General features: G+C 38.5%; 3 protein-coding genes across 9 annotated transcripts in view; 2 read left to right on the top strand and 1 right to left on the bottom strand.

The window, feature by feature from the left end:
* LOC132105391 (unconventional myosin-Ie-like) overlaps positions 1 to 5,393 on the top strand; it is a 50,184-nt gene extending 44,791 nt beyond the window's left edge. Inside the window, exons 20-29 of one of the 3 annotated variants that reach the window (XM_059510478.1) lie at positions 660 to 774; positions 1,616 to 1,785; positions 1,909 to 2,054; positions 2,817 to 2,963; positions 3,083 to 3,240; positions 3,335 to 3,424; positions 3,520 to 3,733; positions 3,917 to 3,949; positions 5,016 to 5,185; positions 5,284 to 5,393. In XM_059510478.1, the coding sequence (XP_059366461.1) occupies positions 660 to 774; positions 1,616 to 1,785; positions 1,909 to 2,054; positions 2,817 to 2,963; positions 3,083 to 3,240; positions 3,335 to 3,424; positions 3,520 to 3,733; positions 3,917 to 3,949; positions 5,016 to 5,185; positions 5,284 to 5,360 (1,320 nt within the window). In that variant the 3' untranslated portion in view covers positions 5,361 to 5,393. The remainder of the gene's footprint in view (positions 1 to 659; positions 775 to 1,615; positions 1,786 to 1,908; positions 2,055 to 2,816; positions 2,964 to 3,082; positions 3,241 to 3,334; positions 3,425 to 3,519; positions 3,734 to 3,916; positions 3,950 to 5,015; positions 5,186 to 5,283) is intronic. The other 2 variants (XM_059510483.1, XM_059510488.1) reach the window with 2 other exon arrangements.
* Positions 5,394 to 6,206: 813 nt separating this feature from the next.
* On the bottom strand, positions 6,207 to 8,502 carry LOC132105382 (G2/mitotic-specific cyclin-B2-like). The gene is made up of 8 exons (XM_059510469.1): positions 8,352 to 8,502; positions 8,071 to 8,187; positions 7,720 to 7,986; positions 7,488 to 7,646; positions 7,075 to 7,311; positions 6,841 to 6,981; positions 6,660 to 6,770; positions 6,207 to 6,584 (listed from the first exon to the last, which is right to left on the bottom strand). The coding sequence occupies exons 1-8, from the start codon at positions 8,367 to 8,369 to the stop codon at positions 6,474 to 6,476; spliced, it is 1,161 nt and encodes a 386-aa protein (XP_059366452.1). The 5' UTR covers positions 8,370 to 8,502; the 3' UTR covers positions 6,207 to 6,473.
* Positions 8,503 to 11,213: 2,711 nt separating this feature from the next.
* Positions 11,214 to 24,043, top strand: part of LOC132105346 (E3 ubiquitin-protein ligase Arkadia-like) — a 54,408-nt gene continuing 41,578 nt past the window's right edge. For 4 of the 5 annotated variants that reach the window (XM_059510457.1, XM_059510450.1, XM_059510455.1 and 1 more), the window contains exons 1-2: positions 11,216 to 11,638; positions 23,036 to 24,024. In XM_059510457.1, the coding sequence (XP_059366440.1) occupies positions 23,118 to 24,024 (907 nt within the window). In that variant the 5' untranslated portion in view covers positions 11,216 to 11,638; positions 23,036 to 23,117. Of the gene's footprint in view, positions 11,639 to 23,035; positions 24,025 to 24,043 lie in introns of all 5 variants that reach the window. The other variant, XM_059510460.1, reaches the window with a different exon arrangement.

Genomic DNA, 24,043 nt, shown 5'->3' with positions numbered 1-24,043 from the left:
TCCTGTCTGACACAGTCTGATGGGATGAATCTCGCCAGCAAGGTCAAGAAACAATGTCTAGGCCACATTTTACCTTAAAAAGACAAGGGGAGGAAAGCAAATGGTTTGCAATATGGTTGCTATTTTGATATTGTGATATTATTTCAATATCCATTCATTTAAGCTATTTAAACCCTCCATACACTACCATTCAAAGTTTGGGGCGGAAAGATTTTCTTAGTGCTTTTGAACAAGGTTTCTTATCCTCACCCAGGTTCTATTTGATTTAAATGAAGTATTACATTATATCATTATTTAACATAGCTATTTTCTATTTTATAATATATTTATTCATGTTATGGCAAAGCTGAATTTTCTGCTTTTTCACAGTTGTGCAAAATTAGTATAAAAAATGCTGTTTATCACTTAGCAATAACACTAAAATGATTATCAATGGGAGGTTTGTGGACGTTTTAGTGTTAGTTTGTGTGTGGGGTGGGAGACAAAAAGGGTTTTCTTTGTGTGTTTTCTCATAATTTGTTATCGTGTGTGTGTGTGTGTGTGTGTGTGTGTGTGTGTGTGTGTGTGAGAGAGAGAGAGAGAGAGAGAGAGAGAGTGTCAGTGTCAAGTCAACTTTTTATTGATTCATTTACACAACCTGCGTTATATTCTGTTCACAGCTCTTCCTGCTGGAGGAAACGAGAGAGCGCAAATTTGATGGTTATGCCAGAGCCATTCAGACAGCCTGGAGGAAATATTGTGCACGCAAGAAATATGTTCAAATGAGAGAGGAGGGTGAGTTCAACCCTCAGATGATTTAAAATTTTACATACAAAGACAAAAACATTAAGAGATGGTAGAATGAGTCACAGTTAAAAGAGGAATTCAGTGGTTTTCCCCTGTATATCTTTGGAGACTGACCTCAACTGCTGCTTTCACCGGAATTATTGTCATTATATTTAAAAGTAATAATAGACACACAAAGACAAGTGTGTTTGTTCAGATATGCACCCTTTCGGGCCAATTTTAGAATAAAAACACTTTATTAAAGCACTTTTCAAACTGCCACAAGTGTTTAATAGCCAATAACAATGTCTAAATGTTGACATAAACATCATGCAAAAGTTTGGGTTCATTCAAAAGTATTATTATTAAAATTATTATACCGTTGTTCAAAAGAAATAAATAAATGTCGTTTTAGAATAAATTTATGTAAGAACGTGACATTGAAGACTAGAATAACGGCTGCTGAAAATTTAATTTTACAATTTTAAATCATTAAAATAGAAAATATTTATTTTACATTGTAATAATATTTCACAATATTAGTTTTTACTGTATTTTTTCGATCAAATAAATGCAATGTCAACCATATCCCAAATATCCCACATAACCTCGAATTGGAAATTTGATGAAAATGCAAAACATTTTATATCACATAAATTTAATTAATTTCTTTTGTATCAATTCTCCTTGTTTTCTTCACAAATCACGTCTCATATTTATTTTCAAGCATACTCTCCTGATGTCTCTCTCTCTCTCTGTTTTTTTTTTTTTTTTGGTAAATGGCGGGACATGGCATAAGAACTAAAGCTTTTTGAAAATAACACTGAACATTGATTCTATCTACATCCAGCCTCTGATCTGCTGCTGAACAGGAAGGAGAGAAGAAGGCACAGCTTGAACAGGAACTTTGTGGGTGATTACCTAGGTATGGATGACCGGCCTGAGCTCAGGCAGTTTGTGGGCAAGAGGGAGAAGATCGATTTTGCAGACAAAGTCAACAAATTCGACAGGCGGTTTAAGGTGAGGTTATCAAAATTAGCACACAGATTCTTTTGAACAAGTTGTCAAATTTTGCCAAGCTGACATGAAACATTTATACTGTATGCCAGTAAAGGTGACTTAAACTGTATTTTTTATGTTCAGAGCATCAAGAGAGACCTGATCCTCACCCCTAAATCCGTCTACCTGATTGGAAGAGAAAAAGTGAAGCAGGGGCCAGAGAAAGGGATGGTGAAAGAGGTCCTGAAGCGCAGAATTGACGTGGAGAAGATAATGGCTGTTTCCTTAAGGTACGTCAGCGCACAAGCTCAGTCAGTTCATCTAAAGGTGAAAAAACTTGAGGTGAAACGGCACACATTTTCAGTTATTTGAATAGGAACTGTAAAAACCTGTATATTAGGCCACAAGGAGCCAAATGGCTGCAACTTCCCTTCCATTTGTAAAAAAGAGCCTGTATGCAGTCCCGAAAATGCCTTGCATAACCATCTGCATCTGTCGAGACATCAAAGGCCCAGTCTGGTTGTTAGAGCCATCGTCTGCGCTGTGTTACTTAACACATGTTGAATCGAAATCTGTTATATACAAAACTTCGGTCTCATTAAAAAAAATTGTTGTTTTTTGTGTTCCCTGGAACTGATCAAACATCCAGTACTCTCTCAAAGGAACCTAGATTACTGATCTAACAAATAAGGACCCAGGATGAGGTACCAGCCCCCGACAACCTTGCATATTTTGGTTTTGGAGTTGGGGGTTGTCAATAATGTGAACCAGGTGTTGTTAGAAAGGGAAAGTACACCTTGTAAAAAACTCATTAGAATGGACTTAAGTTTATTACGTGAAGCAGGGCATCTCTGTATGTGTCCCAGATACAGTGCAAACTTCAACAGTCACCGTATCACTGGCTATTTTATGTGACCTGACAACATGTGTCTATGGAAACCCCCCAAAGTGCCTCAACGCATGCAATCTGAAATAAAAGACTGTTTTCATGTTGAATGATCAAACAAATGTGGCTATTGCAGGTCTTGAACAGACATTTATCTCCCCTACAGCACAATGCAGGATGACTTCATGATCCTGCACGAGGAGGAGTATGACAGCCTGCTGGAGTGTGTATTCAAGACGGAGTTCATCAGTTTACTGGCACAACGATATGAAGAGAGAACACAGAAAAAACTACCTCTCAAATTTAGCACCACGTAGGCTGAAATATATTCCACATGCAGCTACAGTTACAGCAAAGCCGTGACTTTATAATTAATTAAGAAGTGAAAAGATGAAGACATTATCTAATGAATGTCTGTGATCGGACTTGCAGACTTGAAATGAAACTGAAGAAGGAAGGATGGGGACCCTGGAATGCCGGAGGGTCCAGACAAGTACAGTTCATCCAAGGTCAAGGGGATGTAGCCGTGCTGCGACCCTCAAACAAAATGCTGCAGGTCAGCATTGGACCGGGTTTGCCCAAAAATTCACGTGAGTGATGACTCGAGAATTCATTTAATATCATTTAAATGAATGTTATTTGTTATTCATACAAGATCTCCTTCACCCAAATTCAATCATTCAGGTCCAACTAAGAAGGGCATCACTCAAAGCCTTCCCAGCATGTCCAGGACGCACCACCACACCCCAACACGAGTCGCACCCGGCCCTCCAGGTACAGTAACCCTCTGACATTGACTTTCCTAATCTTCTCATAACCTCAGTCAATGCACATTTGTTAAAAAGTTCTTAAGCTTGTGTGTCTCCCAGCAATTGCTCACCAGAATGGAGGGCTAAAGAATGCAAATCACACTGCCAATCAGAGAAATTCGCAACATCACAGCAATCCGAGGCCAACATCTGGAAACACAGACCGTCCATTCCTGCCTACTAATGTCAGTCAGCTCAAGGACAGAGGCAGCAGACATGCAGCCCAGCAAACCAACCTGGATTTCCTCAAAGTACCAGACCAAGGGGCCGCAGGGTGAGAGCACACAGCATGCACACATCCAACTGAAATGAAATAGCTAACAACACCTGTTTTATTGAAGATAAACATTTAGCTAATTGCTAGACTCATGGCTGGAACTGATCCCCAGATATTATCCATGCAAACAAAACAGTGAACTGCATTTGAATGTAACATGCATGTATCTCTTCACCGTAGCAGAAATCAACAACCATCTGACAATGGAGGAATGTGAGTCTGAGCATGTGTGTAGTTTCTGTTAGGTGGCAGTGGTTGTGGTTCAGTGGTTGTGGAATAACAATAGATCAACACCAGAGATGCCCAACTTCAAATAAACTATTGTATCCTCTCTGTCTCATTTTGGATTTCCATTTCCTTATCACATTTGATAAATTTTACACTACTGTTCAGAAGTTTAGCGGTGGAAATATTTTGAATATGCCTTTAATTTGATCAAAATTAAAATAAAAACAGCAGAATTGCGTTTAGAAGGAACTCTTTTTTTTATTTGGAGATATCTTATTTGATGGCCATTATTCCAGTCTTCAGTGTCACGTGATCCTTCAGGAAATCATTCTAATATGCTGATATAGTATTCAAGAAGCATTTATTGTTATCAATGTAGAAAACAGTTTTGATGTTTAATATTTTTTGTGAAAACAGTGATTAAAGAACAGAATTCGATTAAACTAGAATTTCTTTGTAACAATTGACAGTCTTTACTGTCTCTTTTGATCAATTCAATGTGTTCTTGTCGAACAGAAATATTAAATAAAATAAATCTTACTAACCTCAAACTTTTGAACGGTAGTTTATGTTATTGAATAGAGTTCAGATTGTGAATATCTAATTATATGAGAGACTGTTTTTTCCTTGAACTTCACCAAGGTTAAGGACTTTGGGTTGGGCATTTTCTAACATTTTCCCTGTTGTAGTCATGATGAGGGCCGAGCATCATGAAAACTGAAGGGCTAACAAATGACCTTCCATCGCAACAGCTGAAAAAATAAAAATAAAAACAAATCTGGGCTTTAAAGTAAGGTGGAGGACCGACAGAATGAAGAAGTGTATTTGTATACACGATGAATGTGAACCTGTCGCCATCTAGTGGGGAACACATGAACTAACACCACAGAATCAGACAGCTAACCCTATAACAGCAGCTATATGGTGCTTTAAGAGCCTAGTTGACTTCATACTTACCTGCACTCGTAGAAGCACGTCCCTGTGCTTGCTGCAGTGTTAGAAACATCACATGCAACTCCATCAGTTCATGTCCACTGTGCTTTTCTCCAAGGGCCCACAGACAGTCCACAGACAGGCCCACTCCAGGAGGTGGCCGTCCCAAACCAGCTCCCAAACCGAAGCCCCAGGTACCTCAGTGTAAAGCTCTTTATGCCTACGACGCCCAAGACACAGACGAGCTCAGTTTCAACGCAGATGACATCATTGACATCGTTAAAGAAGGTGAGAGGGTTCAAAATGCTTGTTTTACGTAATATAAATGTTTGTATTGTGACAGAACATAGTAATTATGATATGTGTCCATTAATGTTTATGTCTAGATGTCTCTGGATGGTGGACAGGGAGGCTGAGAGGTAAACAAGGCCTTTTCCCAAACAACTACGTGACTAGGATCTAAGCTCTTCTGCCTTTAATGAGGGGACTGGACTTGTTAGACGAAGATGGACAAAAAAGCAGGGAGAAAGAAGGAAATAGCGAGGTGTGCTATGGCTGTGGTCAAACTCCTCATAAGCTCTGTGTTCTGGTGTCACTTGAGGCCATGAGGGCAGATGCTGGTGGGACACGAAACTTCTCCAGGGCACTGATCAAAACTATTTATTGTATTTATATTATAGCATTCTGCTGTTTATTTCTGATGTGGTTTGTTCATCTGTCAATATTTAAGGTGATCTTAATTCACTTGAAGAGATGAAGTAGCCATTTTATGTGGGAACAAGCTTTTTTATTTTGCTTTTGAAACGGATAGATTATATTTGTAAATTAAGTTTTTTTTTTCCAATTTCATCAAGTCATGTCCAGATCAATGGTTTTAGTGGGGAATGTTTTGCTGCTAAGGACCATTTTACATGTCATTGTCTTTCTTGTTCAGAGAAACCCTAATGTATAAAATGCACTATGGCTCTTGAAAACCATGGTTTGTATGCTTTTGAAGTTCATAATCTCAGAAAAATGCTGAATGTATCATTGTGCTAAAGATGAAAAGTTAAAAGTCTAAATTTAAACTGCAGTGATTTTCCATGCATCAGAAGACAGAATCAGCACATTACTCTCTCTATGGCTCTGATCTCTACCTACTGGAGACTTTATCAGGCTTCTGATTGGCCAACATGGCTTTACAGTTGAGAACAGGTGACAAACTCGTTGACAGTGCTTCCTAGCATGCTTTTGTGGAAGATTTATACATCTATTAAAAAAAAAAAATACTTGTGGACATGGCCTTAGTATCAACACACAAGCCAGAAAGTTGTATTAAATCTTTGGATTTTAATGAATTCCAGCTTCAATGTGTCCACTAAGAGGTACAGCAAAAAAGGCTCCAGGACTTTTAATAACAGTAAAAAACAATTTAAACCCTCAGGTTAAAAATTTAATCTTTATAAAAGTAGAAACAAATATGTATACAGATGATCCAATAATATGTACATCAGTTTAAAAAGCAGCGGTCCATCTCCCAATATGGCTGAAACAAAATAAAGTGCAGGTTTTAGTGTTCATTCCCACATAAAAATTCTCAAGATCTGGACAGCAGAGGAGCAGCCAGATCCTTCACAAGAGAGGACTTCAACTGTGGAAGAAGGCTGATCTTCATGAGTCTACTGCTGGAGTATTTCTTTCTCACGGTCTGTAAAAGATGGACAACATCAGAACATTCAGTAGAACCAAACCCCCATGCCCAAGTGTCTATTAAAGTGCTTACCACATGCTTCGAGAGCCCTTCATTGACCATAACCACATTTTTGGCAATATGCTGCATGATAGGCTTAAGGTGGGCCTCATCATATGATGAGTAGTGTTGCTGGGTTGGTGACTTAAAAATAAAAAAAAGTTAGAAATTGAGGGGTGGGGGGCAGCTACAGGAAAAAAAAAAAAAAAATTACCCATTTTTGTCCATCAAGCACAAGCTGTGAGAGGCACAGAGCAGCAGCTGCGGTCTCAGAAGGGTTAAAGTGGACCATGTCATAGTCAAGTAGCATCAGTTCAAGGAAATATTTTGCCAGTGTATGCTTCTCAGCGTCCGCCTGAAAGGTAAAGATAAAAAGGCAAAGAGGTCTCAACATCTGAAGCCAACACATCTGCCGAACCAAATCAGGGATCATAACACCTGAACTTACATTTCCAGCCTTTGAAGCCCTCCGCAGAAAGTGCAGGGGCAGAGGACGTCCAAGCTCAAAGTTCAGCTCACTGAGAATCAGCATCTCCATCTCTCGGATCTGGGCTTTTGTGAAGGCACCATCTGCAATGTAGGCAAAGTCCCCAACCATCGGCACGTACATTTCCTCGTATTTACAAGCAATCAGCATTGCGGTAACACCCACTAGCTGAAGCTTCTTACGGGTCACAGGCTGGACCTGAAAGGAAGAAAAGAAAAAAAAAAAAAAAAAAAAAACCCACCTTCACATTAAACCCATGCATGCTATTTTGTTGCCAAATAAATGCTAGTATACAGTAGATTGGGAAGTTCATGCTAGCTAATACTAACAAATGGAAACTTGTAAAGCGCTACTCCTTTTGGGATAACTTGTACCTGGAGAAAGCGATCAAGGATGGCTACAGTCATGTACAAGGTTTCCTGCAGGAGCTGAAATCTCGAGTGCACCTGAATCAGCCAGTCAACCAGGAGAGCGCGCATCCGTCCATTGATATCATAACCTCGCATGTAACGAGGACGAACGGACTGCTTACTCTGGAACAAGAGGACAGCAGCTGTAGGAAGCATGAAGGTCAAATGAAGATGTTACATTATAACATGCAAGTACCTCAAGGCTTTGCAGATACGCATAGATGTCCTTCACATATTCAGGACACAGCTGGGGCATGTCAGCGTCCCCTTCATCGATGTCTTCGACTGGAAAGAGAGTGTTGGAAAAGGCTTGACACAGTTCTTCTTCCTTCATGCTCACATCAGCTTGAGCAGGGGGCAGCGCTGGGGCAGTCTGGGGGATCTCGAGCTGAACCTGGGCACGTCTGGGTTGAACAACAGCTGGCTGGGCAGTTGGTTTGACAGACAGCACGGGTTTCACATTCTGAAAAGCAGAGAGGAAAGAGTGATATGTAACAACATGCTGTTCAAATGCGCACGTTGCATAGCGGCAAATAAAGACACGCACCTTAGTCTGAACGGGTTTGTGTGTAAAGTTGGACAATTCGCCAAACACAGGCCTCCTCGCTGCGCCGTTTACAGGCCCGCCTTTGCCACCGATAAAAACAGGATTGTTTGCATTGCGCTGTATGAGAAAAAGTAGTTAAAATTTAGGGGAAACTTCCTAAAAGCCATTTCATCACCACTCTTAGCAATTTAAGCTAGCGAACCTAAAGTTGTTTTGACCTAACGTTAACTAGCCTTTTTAATCAGCTAAATCAAAAACATGTTTCTGCATCAGATACTCACCAAAGCGTTCATTTCCATGGCGAATACGGGAGAGATCTTGCTTAAATAAAACTTAAAAATGTTTTTTTAAAAGGACCGTTAAGCTTCGATTAGTGTTCCTTGCCCAGCTCAACTCACAACAAGCCGTACAGTACACAACACAAAGGGCCTGCTGGGGATTCAAATACCGCTCCGTTCTTTCTGATTGGTCACTGCCTCGGGGAATACTCGACTTCGATTGGTTAAAAACGAAAGGGTCGCTTGTCAGTCTTTCTTCATATCCGGTTACACGTGTGGCACTGTAAAACAGGGCACTGAACTTACAGGATGTTTGACTGTTTCCTTAGTTGTTTTAGTTTTAAGTAGTCATAGGTTATATTGTGTTTATAATAGGCTCTGCTGGTCAAAGACTTTAAATTTTTATAGGATTAACACATTTTTACAATTAAACAATTTGAATATGAAACAATTGTTTGCTACTGAATAAAGCATTTAATAAAACAGTTGTTCTGATGACTTAAAACTGGCATTAAAATAAGTGAAAACTAAAACCTGACATATTTCTTATTTATTTATTTAATTCTCGACCTAGAAAAGTAATGTATTGTGACATTTTTATAATTAATTAAAAATTGTTTTCTAGTTATGCCAAGCTCTAAAATATTTTATTTGGTTATTTTTATTTTATTTTATCCTTATCCTCCTCATTCAGTAAGTCACAAACAATTGGAAAATCACAGAGTCTTTGGATAGTGCTGGAGTCCGAAGGTTTAGATCCTCGTGTAATAAAACCTGTTTTTATACATTCTATGAATAAAACACAATAAAAGCAAAAGCAACCATGTGTGTCATTTATATAATGAGACAGCTCAACTATAAAAAGCTAAAAAAAAATGATTAATTCATGAAAGAATCTTTTAAGTATTAAGGAGGATACTCCACCCCAAAATAAAAATTTGGTCATTAATCACTTACCCCTATGTCGTTCCAAACCCGTAAAAGCTTTGTTCGTCTTCGAAACACAATTCAAGATATTTTGGATGAAAACCGGGAGGCTTGTGACTGTCCCACTGATTGTAAAGTAAATTATGAAAAGTATGAAAGACATCAACAGAACAGTCAATCTGCCATCAGTGGTTCAACCGTAATGTTATGAAGCAACAAGAATACTTTTTGTACAGTACATGAATAAAACAAAAATAACAAATTTATTCAACAATTCGTCTCCTCGGAGTCTTTCCGTATCACTGTATTGGCATTTTGGAGAATATCCACTGAACGCAGGCAGTGTATGCTCTTCTGTATCAGCTGCGCCACAAGGATGCGCTGTTTTTGTTCAAACCAAAGTGTAAAAAACACACAGAAAACATATCCGTGTGGTGAGGCTGTCACAAAAAAGGGCACGCTGCCTGCGTTCAGTGGATATTCTGTTTATTTAAAAAACTGCATTATGTGCAATTTACATGTTTGCATAGATTTTTATAAATTGAGCGTTGCTTGTTATATTTAAAAAAATAAATAGTAATTACACTTAAGTTTGGGTTCTGTTGTTAACTGTAACTTCATAGTGTATATTAATGTAAAAGGACTCACTGTAGTTTAGAGAATAAGCCGTTACACCCCCTAGTTTTTATAATAAACCTTTGAAAATCAAAATCTGGATTTGAATTTTTTTATGTTATTATAACCTAAAGAAAGTTGGAAACAGAAAATAGAGTTTTTCATCTTGCCACTTTCTTGGTAAAGAAAACACATTTATACTCAGATTAATCTAAATGGATTTGGAACCAAACTCTTCATTTTCATAACAACATTAGCTGCTTAAAATTAAGAAAGTTATCAACATAACTGATATTCAAAATGGTAAGCAAGCCTGTTGCCTCACAGCAAGAAGGTCCCTGGTGTGAGTCTCAGCGGAGCCAGGATACCTTTCTGTGTGGAGTTTGCATGTTCGTGCATGTGCGTGGGTTTCCTCCTTACCATTATTTCTGGAATACTGTAGATTTTTGCAGATAGATGCAGAAAATTTGAAATTGTAATAAGATAATAAGAAAAAAACATTTAGCCTATATGGAGTTAAACATTGAGAGTTGTTTTAATGCCCATCATAAACATTACATAATTAAAGTCTATCAGACAAAAAAAAAAAAAAACACTGTATAAATGTCTTACCTCATAATTTGCGTTTATGGACCGAAAATTAGAAATAAATAAATTGACAATATACTGTATCTGTATTTGTAATAATAATTATGATGATATCAAAAGTGGTTATACATTGTGAAATTCGTTTTTTTTTAAAAATATTTTAATAGAAATTAATATTAATTTTTTAATAGAAATCTACACAACTTGTTCCAAAATGTTGACTCAGTTCAGAGCACACTGAAAAATAAAAATAAATTAATAAGATTAATTAAGATTGGAAACACTGTGGAAGCTAATAGTAAATTACTGAGAAAATCGTACACAAATTATCCCCAGGGTTTAAAAATAAATACAAATCGGCACCAAACCAACATTGCTTTTAGCAAAAAGAGTAACTCTGTGAAGTGTTGCTTGCAAGAATATAATGACAAACCCATAAAAGCAGACATATGTACGTACATGAGTGCTACCACGTTCTGCCACTGGAGAGCATGAGGGGACCAACTACATAATACAACAGTAACGTAAACCAGCCAAGACTCACAAACCGCACTAAACTCTATATAGATTCACTATAGTCAGCGATTACGATCATTCATGGGTTATTTAAGATCTAAATTTCAACTAGCCTTTAAGTAATGTTGTGTGGTCCTCGAGAGTCGTCAAAGATGCGAGAATGTCGTAAAATGTCGAAACGCCCGCTCGCTCGCACCGCACGCAGCAGCGGCGCTGTTCACACACACACACACACACACACACACACACACACACATAGCAGCGCTCGAATGGACGCCGTGGATCGGCAGGAATGGGGACTCGCACCCGAGGGCAAACGGGGAGGAATTCGTGCCACATATGACCGCTAAATAAAATGTTCTCTCTGTACGTTTAGCTCGCCGTTACGTTGAACGTGTGTTATTGTGACTCGCGCGCGTATCCTCATATCTGTGAAGCGGAATCGTCGAAGTATCCGTCAGTTAGCGGGCGGCTAAAGCGCTGGGCCTCTCTCTGCTCTCTCAGGTTTGTGTGACTGTCAGTTTCACACAATCCTCCGCTGACGTTCACGCGCTTCCCCAATACTTTTATACTTCTATCGACGAAAATTGTACCTTGGAAAGGGGCTTAAGTCCTAGAGGGATAGTTTTCCGACGTGTACAGAGGTAAGTGGTGCTCTTTATTTGTTTTAACGCTACATTTCAGTTGGTTGAAGCTATTGTTTGACTAACTGGAGAGGCTAATAGCCAGCCGCTAGCAGTGTCAGTAGACAGTGTGTGTGTGTGTCCCATCCAGGCCCAGTGGACTACTGATACACAACTTGAACTGTCACCATCGCTTAAATGTATCTTAGATGTCTATATTAGGATGTTTTATCATCTCCAGCTCTGTCGGCTGATTTGGTGAAGAAAGTGAAAACGACAACATCCACATGCCATCGGTGCTTTTCCTTTTCTGTTGTTTATCAGCCCCTCGTTGTCCTTGTGTTGTGATTTATAGCCTTGTTATCGAAGCAGATGTTATTTGATTGGAAATGTGAAAGCTGGCCTCATCATTTTAAGAGGGAATTGGTCAGCAGCTTTTGCTCTCTTGAACAGCCAGCTGGATCAGATTCCAGCCTGTGCATTTCCAGTAACATTTTCAATCTGCCTCCTCTTGGGAGAATGGCATATGTGATGTTGACTCCCATAAAATCAGTGGCATCTGAAATAAAAGAGACCGGATTATTAATGTCACCATGGCTTGTAAACAACATATTCTCTTTCAACTGTGCTCTTCCAACATCTGTTTGGAAAAATAAATAATTTAAAATAAGAGGCAGTGTCTTCTTTTGCTCCCAGTTGTGGTTATATTCATATTTCATCCAGATATGAAAATGCTATGCCATTTGTCTTAATGTCTCATTAAAATATAATGTAATCTGCCTCTGTAAAGGATTAATTAGTATGTATTAATAATATGTGTAAGACCTCATGCCTGGTGAAGGGATACTGTGTTTTTAGGCTTGTTAGTGTCTTGTTATCTGGGCTTGATCTCTGTTTGGATATTTACTCCTGGTCTTCACATTGAGGGAAAGGCTGTCACAGTGGTTTGGATGATATATTTTAGTTAATTCTTTCAAATTGTAGAATAGTTTAAATTAATAATGCAGGGCTGTAAAAGGGAAGTTCAGCATGAAATAAAACAGCAGGTTTTACTTCCCCCGTGGAAATATGTACAGCTGAATATTTACAATTGTCTTGGTCGGTAAGATTAAACTGGCTTCAGAGATGAACCACACATCATCTTTTTAAGCGTGTTGTCAACAATGTTTTTCATTATATTATATTTTAGTTATGTTCCATAACATTAATTTTATGGGGTTGTACCACTGCAGATTATTATATTCAGATGTATCTATGTAGCTGAATATTTAGCTAAAAACAATAATAATAATAACATTAAAAATCACTTCTGAAAACACCCCACAAAAAGCAGTAGTATCGATCTGTAACATTAGACTGCCTAGACCTAGAGAACCATGTAATGTTATATCAAATGATTTTAAATATATTCATAAGGAATATTTATTACATGATATTGATGTTTTGTGTGTTGTTTGAGTACTTGTTTTATGTTGATTGTCAGTAACAGCTGTATTTTTAGATATGACATAACTTGTTCAAATCATTTATTTTGCTGAATTTTGACAAAAAAAAATTTCGTTAAAAAAAATAAAATTCTCAGTGCACAATTGTGACCCTCCTGCATGATGTAAAGTGAGAGACTACTATTAATAAATGCAAAAAAACTTCTATCACTAAAATAGTCCTTTTTTTAGCCTCTCAGATGTAACTAATTATTATTGCTATTTAAAAAAACTTTGTGGTGAATTTGAAGTTATATTTACAATTATTCTGCCACATTCTGGCTGTGTGTCCTGCTATTGCTTATGGCAGAGCTGCTCAACATAGATATACATAGCAATCCTTGGGGAAGGAATTAAAACCGCCCCCCATAATCCCCTATCTTCTAAAATCTGTATCCACCTTGGCGTCAAGAGACCTGCCGCAATGGGCCCCTCTGGGGCCACCTCATATGGAAGTGCTGTGGTGCACTTTGTTGCGTGGCACAGTGGTACATCACTGGATGACAGGATCAGCCTCAGAGGAGTCTGGGAGAGCGGTCTAGCTCAGGGATGTTGATGAACACAGTTTGAGCTCATTTCTCTATGAAGTGAAGAGTGCTAAAATTAGCAATTCCTTCATTTCTGTACTGAGAGGTCACTTTGTGATGTTTTGATCTTCTGTTGGTCTCACGCATTCACGTGACGTGAATTTGCAGGTCAGAGTTCAACAAACTTGAACTTTGCAGCAAAATATCTTTGCACGGTCTTGTGTTTCCTGTCTGACGCTTTCACATACGTATGAATGGAAGTCAATGGAACGAAAAGTCTAGTAAATGTGGCTTTAAGTGAATTGATGAATTACAACATATATGTTGTGCTCATCAGTCCACAATGTGGGTTGGGGGAGTGGTTAGTGTGTGCACGATTGGCATGTTGTCAGAACCTGTCACTTTAGGTTCGAATCCCGAGATGAAACATGTATATAATTAGAATTAATATTTGAAAGTTGTGTTTTTATGGTTCTGTTCTTGTAATGTGTTTTAAAGGAGTCATACCCTCGTATTACCTTGGATACCTACTGCTGTATTATAGTCTTTCAGGCCCTTCTAAAAAAGAAAAGTGGAAAAAAAATAACCACAGAGCTCCTCAGACCCTTATTTCTGTAGGCATTATTGTCTCGCGAGATCTGATGCGATATTTTGGCTGTCGTGGACGGTCATTATAATAATGCAAATGAGGGGCACGTTGATTGGTTGCAGGAAGGAGGGGGGTTGACACCGCAGGTAACGCTTTAGCATATCATTACAAACTGACATCATGGCGCAAGTTGTGAATGAACGCGACCGGTAGGGCTGCAACTAACGATTATTTTGATAATCGATTAATCTGTCGATTATTTTTATGATTAATCGATTAATCGGTTTATGCACTTATATTTTCGCTTTTTTCCATTTTTTCCCCAAGTAAATTATTAATAAATGGTCTTTATCCTTCAGCATAGATTTAAGAGATTTTAACCATTTTGCACTGTCATATCCTAATCAAAAATATACCTGGAGTTGTTTTATTGTGTTAGTAATCCTTTGTCGAACTCTTCTGCAATCAAAACACTGACCCATACGTACTCTAGCAAATTTCACAAGGAGATTTCAAATAATGTTTTCACCATGGCAGTCCTTAGAGCTCCTAAAGTAGTTTAACATCCCGAACGAAGCTTATTAAGGAATCTTTCAGAACATATTTTCACAAAGAATAAGGATAAAACAGAATAAAATTGCAGTGCATTGTATTTTATTATTTACTGGGAAACAGCTTTATAGCTTTTGCTGTGAAATTGTAAACAATCCTTCGAATAAAGTGCCAGTGGCATGAAACCTGAATGGAACTCACAATTTAAAGTAAAATCCATCAGAAGACACACAAAAAACCTGCTGTGTGAAAAAGAGCAGCGAATACTTAGAAAAAAAAGTGCATTTCAAATATCTTTAAACATTTACCTCTCTCATTCAGTCATAATTAGGCTGCACGACTGAATTTTGAACTGTTAAACGACAAACTGATCACAGAACATGTTTGTAAAGCTTTAAATGTTAACTGTTAAAAAGCAATGTTATCAGCTTTTACGACTAAACATTTGCAAACAACATTGTACTGGAGAATCTGCACAAATAAAAGTCTTAGGGGCCGTTCACATATCGTGCCTAAAAACGCGTGGAAAACGCTAGGCGCGCCGCTTTCTCCTTTCCAAAGCGCTCGGGCAGAAGCGCCCCTGAGGCGTCTGCCTTTGATAAGCAACCATGACGTGCTCTCTCCTTGAAGACGCGGAAATTTCAGCAAAGGATAAATGGATTTGCAGCTCAAAAAATCGCTTGCAGTAGCTCTGCTACTAAATTTATTTCAAAATGTTTTTAACTCGATGCGGTGCGGTGTTGGAAATAACGAACTTGAGCGTGCAAAAGACGCGATATGTGAACGTCCCCTTAAACAGTTCAGTAGTGCAGAGTTTACAGGTTACTCTTCTTTTTTTGAAGGCTCAAAGTAAAGTACTCCCAGTCTCCCACATCCCGCTAAATGCTGCAGAGACGCTGTTCGGGAAGCACGTGACATAAAACGAGGCCAGCTATTGGCTATTCGCTACTTCTCCTGCTGTACTGGCTGAGTAAAACCTCCGGTGGCTCATTACTGCCACACTTTGGTCACCGCAGATTTGAAATATGCACGAAATGAGCCGCTTACGGCAAATAAAAGTTATTTAGCAACGAATCGATGACTAAATTAGTTGACAACTATTTTAATAATCGATTTTTATCGATTAAATCGATTCGTTGTTTCAGCTCTAGCGACCGGCTTCCCGGCCAGCGCCGTTTAGGGCTTAAATCAAACTTCATTCACGCACACATATGAAACACGCTTGCATATATACTAAGTACTAGTCACACATACATGTATATGAACTATCTACGCACATAAAGTTACTCATATGAGACGTGAGCACAGCACACACACACAAATATAAGACGTGAGCACAGCACACACACAAACTAGACGGCGCCTCATACATAAGCGTTAGGCAATAAATAAACAATAACCGAATTCATGATGATCTCAGTCATTTGTTTTTTGCAAAGTACGTTAGCAGCCATTCCCCATACCTCGAAGCTAATACTCCCGCCAGAGTTGTGCCTGGACACGTTCATTGAACGATAGTTCATAAACTCGTTCATGTTTTGGACTGAACTGAACGTACCGCATTACTGCCTGATGAACGTTACTGTGAACTCGTCCATTCTGGTGTCTGTGAACGCCACGCTCTCTCAGTTTAACTTCGTTCAGTAGGATGCCAGATTTCTATAAAGCCTTCCAGGCGAAAACCCACCGTAAACCGGCCTTAATATGTAGCGGAAAAAACACCTGGCAACGCCAGACTCTCTTGTTCAAACTCGATCCTCAAAATGAACAAATCTTTTTTCAAATCATTTCGTTCATTTAAGGGGCTTTAAATGTTACTATTAACTGGCAAATTCCCAGAACACATCAACCTACGCAATCTTGATCATATTCTGAATTAAGAAATCATTATGATGCAGTCAAAAGTCCGCTTTTGCAGTCTGTTTACAGGGAACATAAATAATTACTTCACCTCCAGTCTTTCGTTTATTTGTCTAGTGACAGACGCAATAGCATACAATAGCCGCACTAGCAGTTATGCTGTTTGTTACACACAGTAGAGCAATAAAAAACACAGTCTTACCGTTTCAATTGCAGGCTTTTTTGTTGGAATGGCGCTTTTCCCGAGCTTCGATGCCAACTTCGCCTGATATTGCCCCAAATTTGTGAAGGATATCGGCGTACAATGTTTAGCACAAACACGTAACGATAAACCAGTGGAAGGGTTGAAGGAACCGCGTCATTAAAAATGAATTTAATCCACTGGTCTCTGATAGCTAGGTCCGTTCTTGGTAGAGAAAACACATTTACATGTTGATTCTGGCAGTCAACCACAGAGCAACTCACGTGTGCACTACTCCAGCATCTTTCGCGACTGAATATGAGGGGGAGAGGGGAAGGGGCGAGCTTCCTGCTGCGGTGTCCATATATGGTATATCCTGCCCCGTCTTGACGTCAAGACTGGGAAGAAATCAAAATCTCGTATTTGAGTGCGCGTGCACGTGGGCTATTTTACAAACCCTGAGGTAAACAAACGCTTCACTTTTAAATATCGGCTTCCCGGCCAGTGTATAATCGTTAGGCAATCCTAACATACATTGATTCTCGTGGAAAAGTGAAAATTGTGGGTCATGACTCCTTTAACATCTCTCTGACAACCGTGATTTTGACAACATTATTTTGGTCATAAAAAATTTACATTATTAAAAGACATCAAGCCACAATGCCTGCCATTTTTTACATATAAAGATTTTGATTTAACTATATAAATTGTTCTGCTGCATTAACTTCACATCTGTTAAGACAGATGTGCGATTGTGCGGTTTGTTCCCGACCCTGTCGATCAAAAGCAGATTCTGGTCTCGAAAAACTACGCCCTGATGCTTTGAGTCGCCTTAGTCATGTGACATGGGTGTTTCAAATCACACTTCGGAGCGGTGATTCCAAGCATCTGCTCTACAGGATCTCGACACCATGTCAAAATGTCAGTTTTGCGTCATCCATACCTACTTTTTTGTGGCTTGTCTATATAAAAATGTTTATCTACAAATTTAACATTTTTATAAATTCACAGCATTTTAGGTGCAGTTTGTTGTTTTTGAGATTATATTAAAAGGTTGTGAGAGGGTTTCTTTTGGTCTGCTTTTGTGAAACTGGATATTGTTCAATATATGTGGGTCATAATAAAAGTTAGTGGTCTTGATAAGAATAACAATATTGCTTTAGTTACAGTAAAACATTTTGACTGCAGTTACTGAGAACCTTACTTTTTTTACTTTGAAGGAAGACATTTTGTAGAGTTTTTATTCTTTAAGTCTGTTTGGTAACTTTTTTTTTTTTTTTTACTTTTTACCTTTCTGATACGGCAACAGTTTCTTATTTATAAATCTTTTTTAGATTTAATTTCTATACAGTGAGATAAAAATATATATATATATATTTTTCATAATCATGCAGTTGTATTTTGCAAACATCTCTTTAAGAGTCAAATTTTTGTATGTAACCTGTTGATCTTTGTTCATTGTATTCAGTTACAATAAATGGTTTACAAAAAAAGAGGCATAGGATAAATGTTTTATTTCATTATATAATCACATTAAGGAATCAAAACTGGGAATTGAAAATAATCAGAATCGGTAAGCAGAAACGGAATCAATAAAATTCAAACAAATCAAATTAATGATGTTCTTTTGAAATTTCTATTCCTCAAAGAGTCCTAAAACAACGTCACAGTTTCCATGCAAAAAGAAGCAAAATATAAGTAAAAAAATATAATCAGCACAAATGGTGGAAACTAGGGCTTTCACTTTTTATTCGATATTCGAATATGCATTCGAACATGACATGAAATATCTGTAATCGAACTATAAATAAAATCCGGTTTTTAAAATGCCATGTGTAGCGCATTTTTTACAGTCTATGATTAGACCGTTTGTTTTTTATTTTATTCCTTGCCATCTTATCCAGTAGAGGGCACTCTAGACGTATTGTAGCATAGGCCCATGACCAAATCAAGCGAATAAGAGCTAGTAGCCAGGCATGTCTGTGGGCTCCGAACGTGTCTTCTCCACCGCGGGGAACATTGTAAATAAAAAGAGAGCCGCACTTTATCCAGATCAAGTTGATAGACTGGTGTTTCTTGCAAACAATATTAAGAAATGAATTAGGCTAGGCTATATGCCTTACTCCTGTTGCTGTTTAAGTTGTCACGTTATTGTTTGTGCCTGTTCTGTAGGGATGGGCGTTTTCCACAAATATCACATTCGAATATTTGAGCTCACAAAACGAATATTCGAATATTCGTTTATTTAAATTAAGTTTAATGAGTCAGACGTTATTTTTCAGCAACATTTGTTTTCATCATTTTCAACAAGCTTACAATAAGCTTGAACATTACACATCGTGTTTTGTAGCTGAAAACCTTTAACAATGCGTGCAAACAAACAAAAGTACAGATTAAAAGCAAAAAAAAAAAAAAAAAGTGAACAAAGAAAAAACGTAAAGCAGCCTGCAGCAATTAGGCTATTGTACAGAATGTAGCTTACACTTAACTTTTAAACTGTCAGCAAATCTTTTTTTCTTTTTTTCTATTGTTTCAAATGTTCTTGTTAAGAAATACAGGCATGTAAACATGATTGGGGGGAAAGTCGGCTCCTTAGTCTGTTAACAATAAGGCCGGCCACAGAGAAAACGCGCTCTGACGGCACAGACGTTGGCGGGACTCACAAATAACGGTGTGCTAAGCGAATAAGTTTTGTGAAGCGCTTCGTGTTTTCGTTTCACCACTGAATGGGATCCTCATCTGGTGGAATACATGGCTCCAGCAAGAACTGTTCCCACTCGTCTCGGCTGGACTCTCTTTTTCAATTAATCGGTTTATGTACTTATATTTTAGTTTTGCCCATTTTTTCCCCAAGTAACTTATTAATAAAGGGTCTTTATCATTCAACAGACTTTTTAGAGATTTTAACCATTTTGCCTTTTCATATCCTCATCAAAAACATACCTGGAGTTGTGTATTATTATGTGCTAGTAATCCTTTGTCAAACTCTTCTGCAATCAAAACACTGACCCATACGTACTCTAGCAAATTTCACAAGGAGATTTCAAATTATGTTTTCACCATGGCAGTCCTTAGGGCTCCTAAAGTAGTTTAACATCCCGAACAAAGCTTATTAAGGAATCTTTCAGAACATATTTTCACTAAGAATAGAACAAAACAAGAATAAAACAGAATAAAATTGAAGTACATTGCATTTTATTTTTATTTTTTTTAACTTATACCTGGGAAACAGCTTCATAGCTTATGCTGTGAAATTGTAAACAAACATTCGAATAAAGTGCCAATGGCATGAAACCTGAATGGAACTCACATTTTAAAGTAAAATCCATCAGAAAAAAAGTATTGAAAAAATAAAAAAATAAATTGGACACACAAAAAACTTGCTGTGTGAAAAAGAGCAGTGAATACTCATTCAGTCATAATTAGGCTGTAAGACTGAATTATGAACTGGTAAACGACAAACTGATCACAGAACATGTTTGTAAAGCATTAAATGTTAACTGTTAAAAAGCAATGTTATTAGCTTTTACGACTAAACATCTAAACCTTTGCAAACAACATTGTACTGGAGAATCTGCACAAATAAAAGTCAGTTCAGTTGTGCAAAGTTTACAGGTTACTCTCTTTTTTGAAGGCTCAAAGTAAAGTACTCCCACACTTGGGATGACTTCATTCGATTAGTTTTATCTTCCGCTTTTTTCTTTTTCTTTCTCGAGCTTACTCCACTGCCGTCTGCCTCCATCTAGCTGAATGCTGCAGAGAGCTGTTCGGGAAGCACGTGACATAAAACAAAGCCAGCTATTGGCTATTCGCTACTTTTCCTACTGTACTGGCCGAGTAAAACCTCCGGTGGCTCATTACTGCCATACTTTGGTCACCGCAGATTTAAAATATGCAAGAAATGAGCCACTTACATCAAATAAAAGTTATTTAGCAACTAATTGATGACTAAATTAGTTGACAACTATTTTAATAATCGATTTTAATCGATTAAATGATTAGTTGTTTCAGCTCTAATGGGATACTGCTACTTCTGTTGAAAAAAATTATAAAACTTTATTTTTTAAAGAAATAAATCGCACAATATTTCTTCCATGCTTTAATTTTAATAGCAAATCCCCTTTATTTACCAAAAAATAAAATGTGTTTAAATTTCATTAATTAAAAGACAAATTAAATTTGGGTGAAACTGATTTACTGTTTTTCATAATTATATGGAATAAAGAATGGCATTGGTTTTATTTTTAGTGATAAAAGCGTTTTTTTTTTAATTCTATAAAATAATTATATATTTTTCTGTTTTGCTTTGGTACTGAAATTGTTACAGAGAACCGTGGATTTTCACTGGTATCGGTAACGAATACTGACATTTTGGTACCGTGACAACACTAGTTCAACACTGAATTCAAGCACTTCACATTGGATCTCACAGCACTGTTTAGCTGTTTAGTCACGTGACTGAGATTTATCAGCGATTAAATGCATCTGCTCTAGTGAGCTCATGCTGCGCTGTCGTTTGAACTTTGAGCCAATAAATGCTGTGTGGCGCGATTCAGATGAGTAGTACTGTTTCGTTTCGTTCTGCTTCTGGTGCATAAACAAAAAAAATGATTGTTTTGAGGAAAATTATATTGTGATAATTATCGTTATCAATATATCGCCCAGCCCTACATGTAATACTTAGTTAAAATAATACATCGTAATACATAATAAAAACAGTTTGATTTCATGAAACTGTTTCTTTCATTGTACATTTTTCAGGGCAGTCCTTTCTTTGTGAGTTTTATTTCTGATTAATGTTATGTCAATATACTATCCTGAAGCACACACAAACTGTGGCAGTTTCGACTCCTGGAATGTTTCGTCTTTGGAGTTCTATATAAAGGAAAGTACTTGGGCTCTTTGCCACCAGACAGAAAAGTGGACTCAAAAACAGAGACTATATTCCCTGTGAAACAGATGGCTGCTTTCATAATTTAAAAGGTAAGGGCACTCTGGGCCTTGTCGTGGTTGCTGTGAAGCGTAAGGCGGTTGGGGCATGGTGCCACTCTGGGTGTCGAGATGTTAATTAGGAAGGGTGATGGGATTCTGCTGAATGGAAGAGTAATCAGAAACATGGAGAAATTTTGATTAAAGGGGGAAAAATGGTTGTGAGATGAGCATAAAAGAGGTAATTAATAAAATGGCTGAATTGTTAGATTTTCTTAATCAAAGGAGCAAGATTCTTTGTGGACGTTGGTAATCACAGTGAAAATTATGGCCAGTGATGGATAAATAGCCATTATGCAAGTAAGCAGGAACCTAATTTAAGAGGGAATTAATTAGGTTGCTTCAGCACTAATAACTGTATTATTTAAGGATCATTTAAGGACTCTTCATATAGCTAAACCTGTATTGAATACTATTATATGCAAAACAACAAACAGCTGTCTGCTATAAGGCCTCGCATTGTGTGAGAGATGAGGGTTGTTCTTTTCCTATGTTGTTATCACAAGAATAAAGGAAAAATAGGTGAGGGTGGGAAATAATGACCCCTAGCACCATTATCCTGTGCATGTTAGATTTATTTTGTAGTCTTTTGCAGGAGGTATTAAGCAACTCCTGAAATGTATGTAGTTGCTCGTTTCTGTCTACATGGTGCAAGCGATGACCTTTCTTTAGACACCATTTCCTTTCTTTTATTGCAGCACGACAAGAGTTGCCTGGATAGCAACCCTGGCTGACTCATGCTCGGCCAGAAATGCTGCTAAAATAACGTTCACAACTAAGTGAGACCTAGGTTTTGCATTGGAAACATAGAAGGCTGATTGTTTTCCTATACGCACCTTCTGTTTCACAAAGAACTGTGGCCAGTATCGATAAGCCACTAGTTATTTTCATGCAGTGGCAGATAACCAAGTGGCAATATTAAAACTCAATATTATGTAGTGGGTATAAAGAGGGAGAGAAATTATTATTCAGCAAAATGAATTAATGTGATCACAAGTGACAGAGTAAAAAAAAACTTTCTATTCAAAGAATCCTGAAAAAATGTATTATGGTACAAAAATATTAAGTGGCACAAATGAATTCAACATTGACAAAAATAAGGAATGCTTTTTTTCACCTTTGTTTAACTTTTTGTTGCACTATTTATGTAACTTTGTCTTGGTCTATTGTTCATATAACTACTCATATTTTAGGGACAATATTCTCATTTTCTGCCTGTTTCTCTGTTTTTTCCAGTTGTGTGATTGCTGGATCTCCAATGGAACCCTAGGATTCGTTGTATCGAGCCTCATCGGCACTTTGTTGTGGGTTAGTCGCAATGAAGAGTGAGATTCCCTCTGATGTACGACATAAGCAGGACCCCCTGAAGGGGCCTCTGGCTAACCCTGAACCCATGGAGACGGCTAAGAGCTTCCCCGCTGAGATGGAGGTGATTGGCAAGGTAGCAAGTGATTTCCCTTCTCCGCTATGTCCTGAGACCAGACATCGGCCTTCACGAGATGCTGGAGGTCGCAGAGACTGTGAAAGAGTGTTGACGGGACGCAAAAAGCGCAAGTTCCAGCAGCCTGGGCCATCGTATTGTTCTCTGAAGGAAGCGCCAGTGAGTGAGGCAACCCTCACTCCTCCCCACCACAGGCCCATGCTGTTAGAGACACATAGTGAAGACAAGAGGAACCCAGAGTCCTCGCTGAGTGACTGGGCCTCTTCGCCCTCCTCCAGCCTTCGGTTTGGTGACTCGGACACTCTTAGCTCAGAGGAGGACGGTAGGCCGATGACGGTTAGACAACAGCAGCTCAAGGCTCCTGGTTCTGCCTCCACTGGCAGTGCAGGTGGCGGGACGGGCACGGCAGTAGGCATGCGGTCAATAGTTGCCCGGACTCGTGCCAGTAGGTCACATAAGTGGGCACGGCTTGAGCCAGAAAGCAATCATGTGAAACGTCCATGTCTCAGCTCACGCAGGCCATTGCACAGGAAGCGTTTTGTGAAAGGCGGGGCAGGAGGCGGGGCTCAGCGGACTCCAAAGCAGAAGGAGCGATTACTGCTGCAGAGGAAGAAGCGAGAGGTGATTGCACGGAAGAAGTATGCCCTCCTCCATAGTACCAGCAGCTCCAGTGAGGACCTGACTTCTGACTCCTCCTCCCCTTCCTCCACTGAGGCAGAGGATGAGCTGTACGTGGATGTTAGCAGCAGTAGCAGCCAAGCCAGTACTGTGGCTGTGGCCTCAGGTAAATCGCTTTTTACTAT

This window comes from Carassius carassius, chromosome 2 (assembly GCF_963082965.1).
Source record: "Carassius carassius chromosome 2, fCarCar2.1, whole genome shotgun sequence".
Taxonomy (NCBI): Eukaryota; Metazoa; Chordata; class Actinopteri; order Cypriniformes; family Cyprinidae; genus Carassius; species Carassius carassius.
The sequence above is the reverse complement of the archived record's forward strand: the minus strand, read 5'-3'. Positions and strand labels throughout refer to the sequence as shown.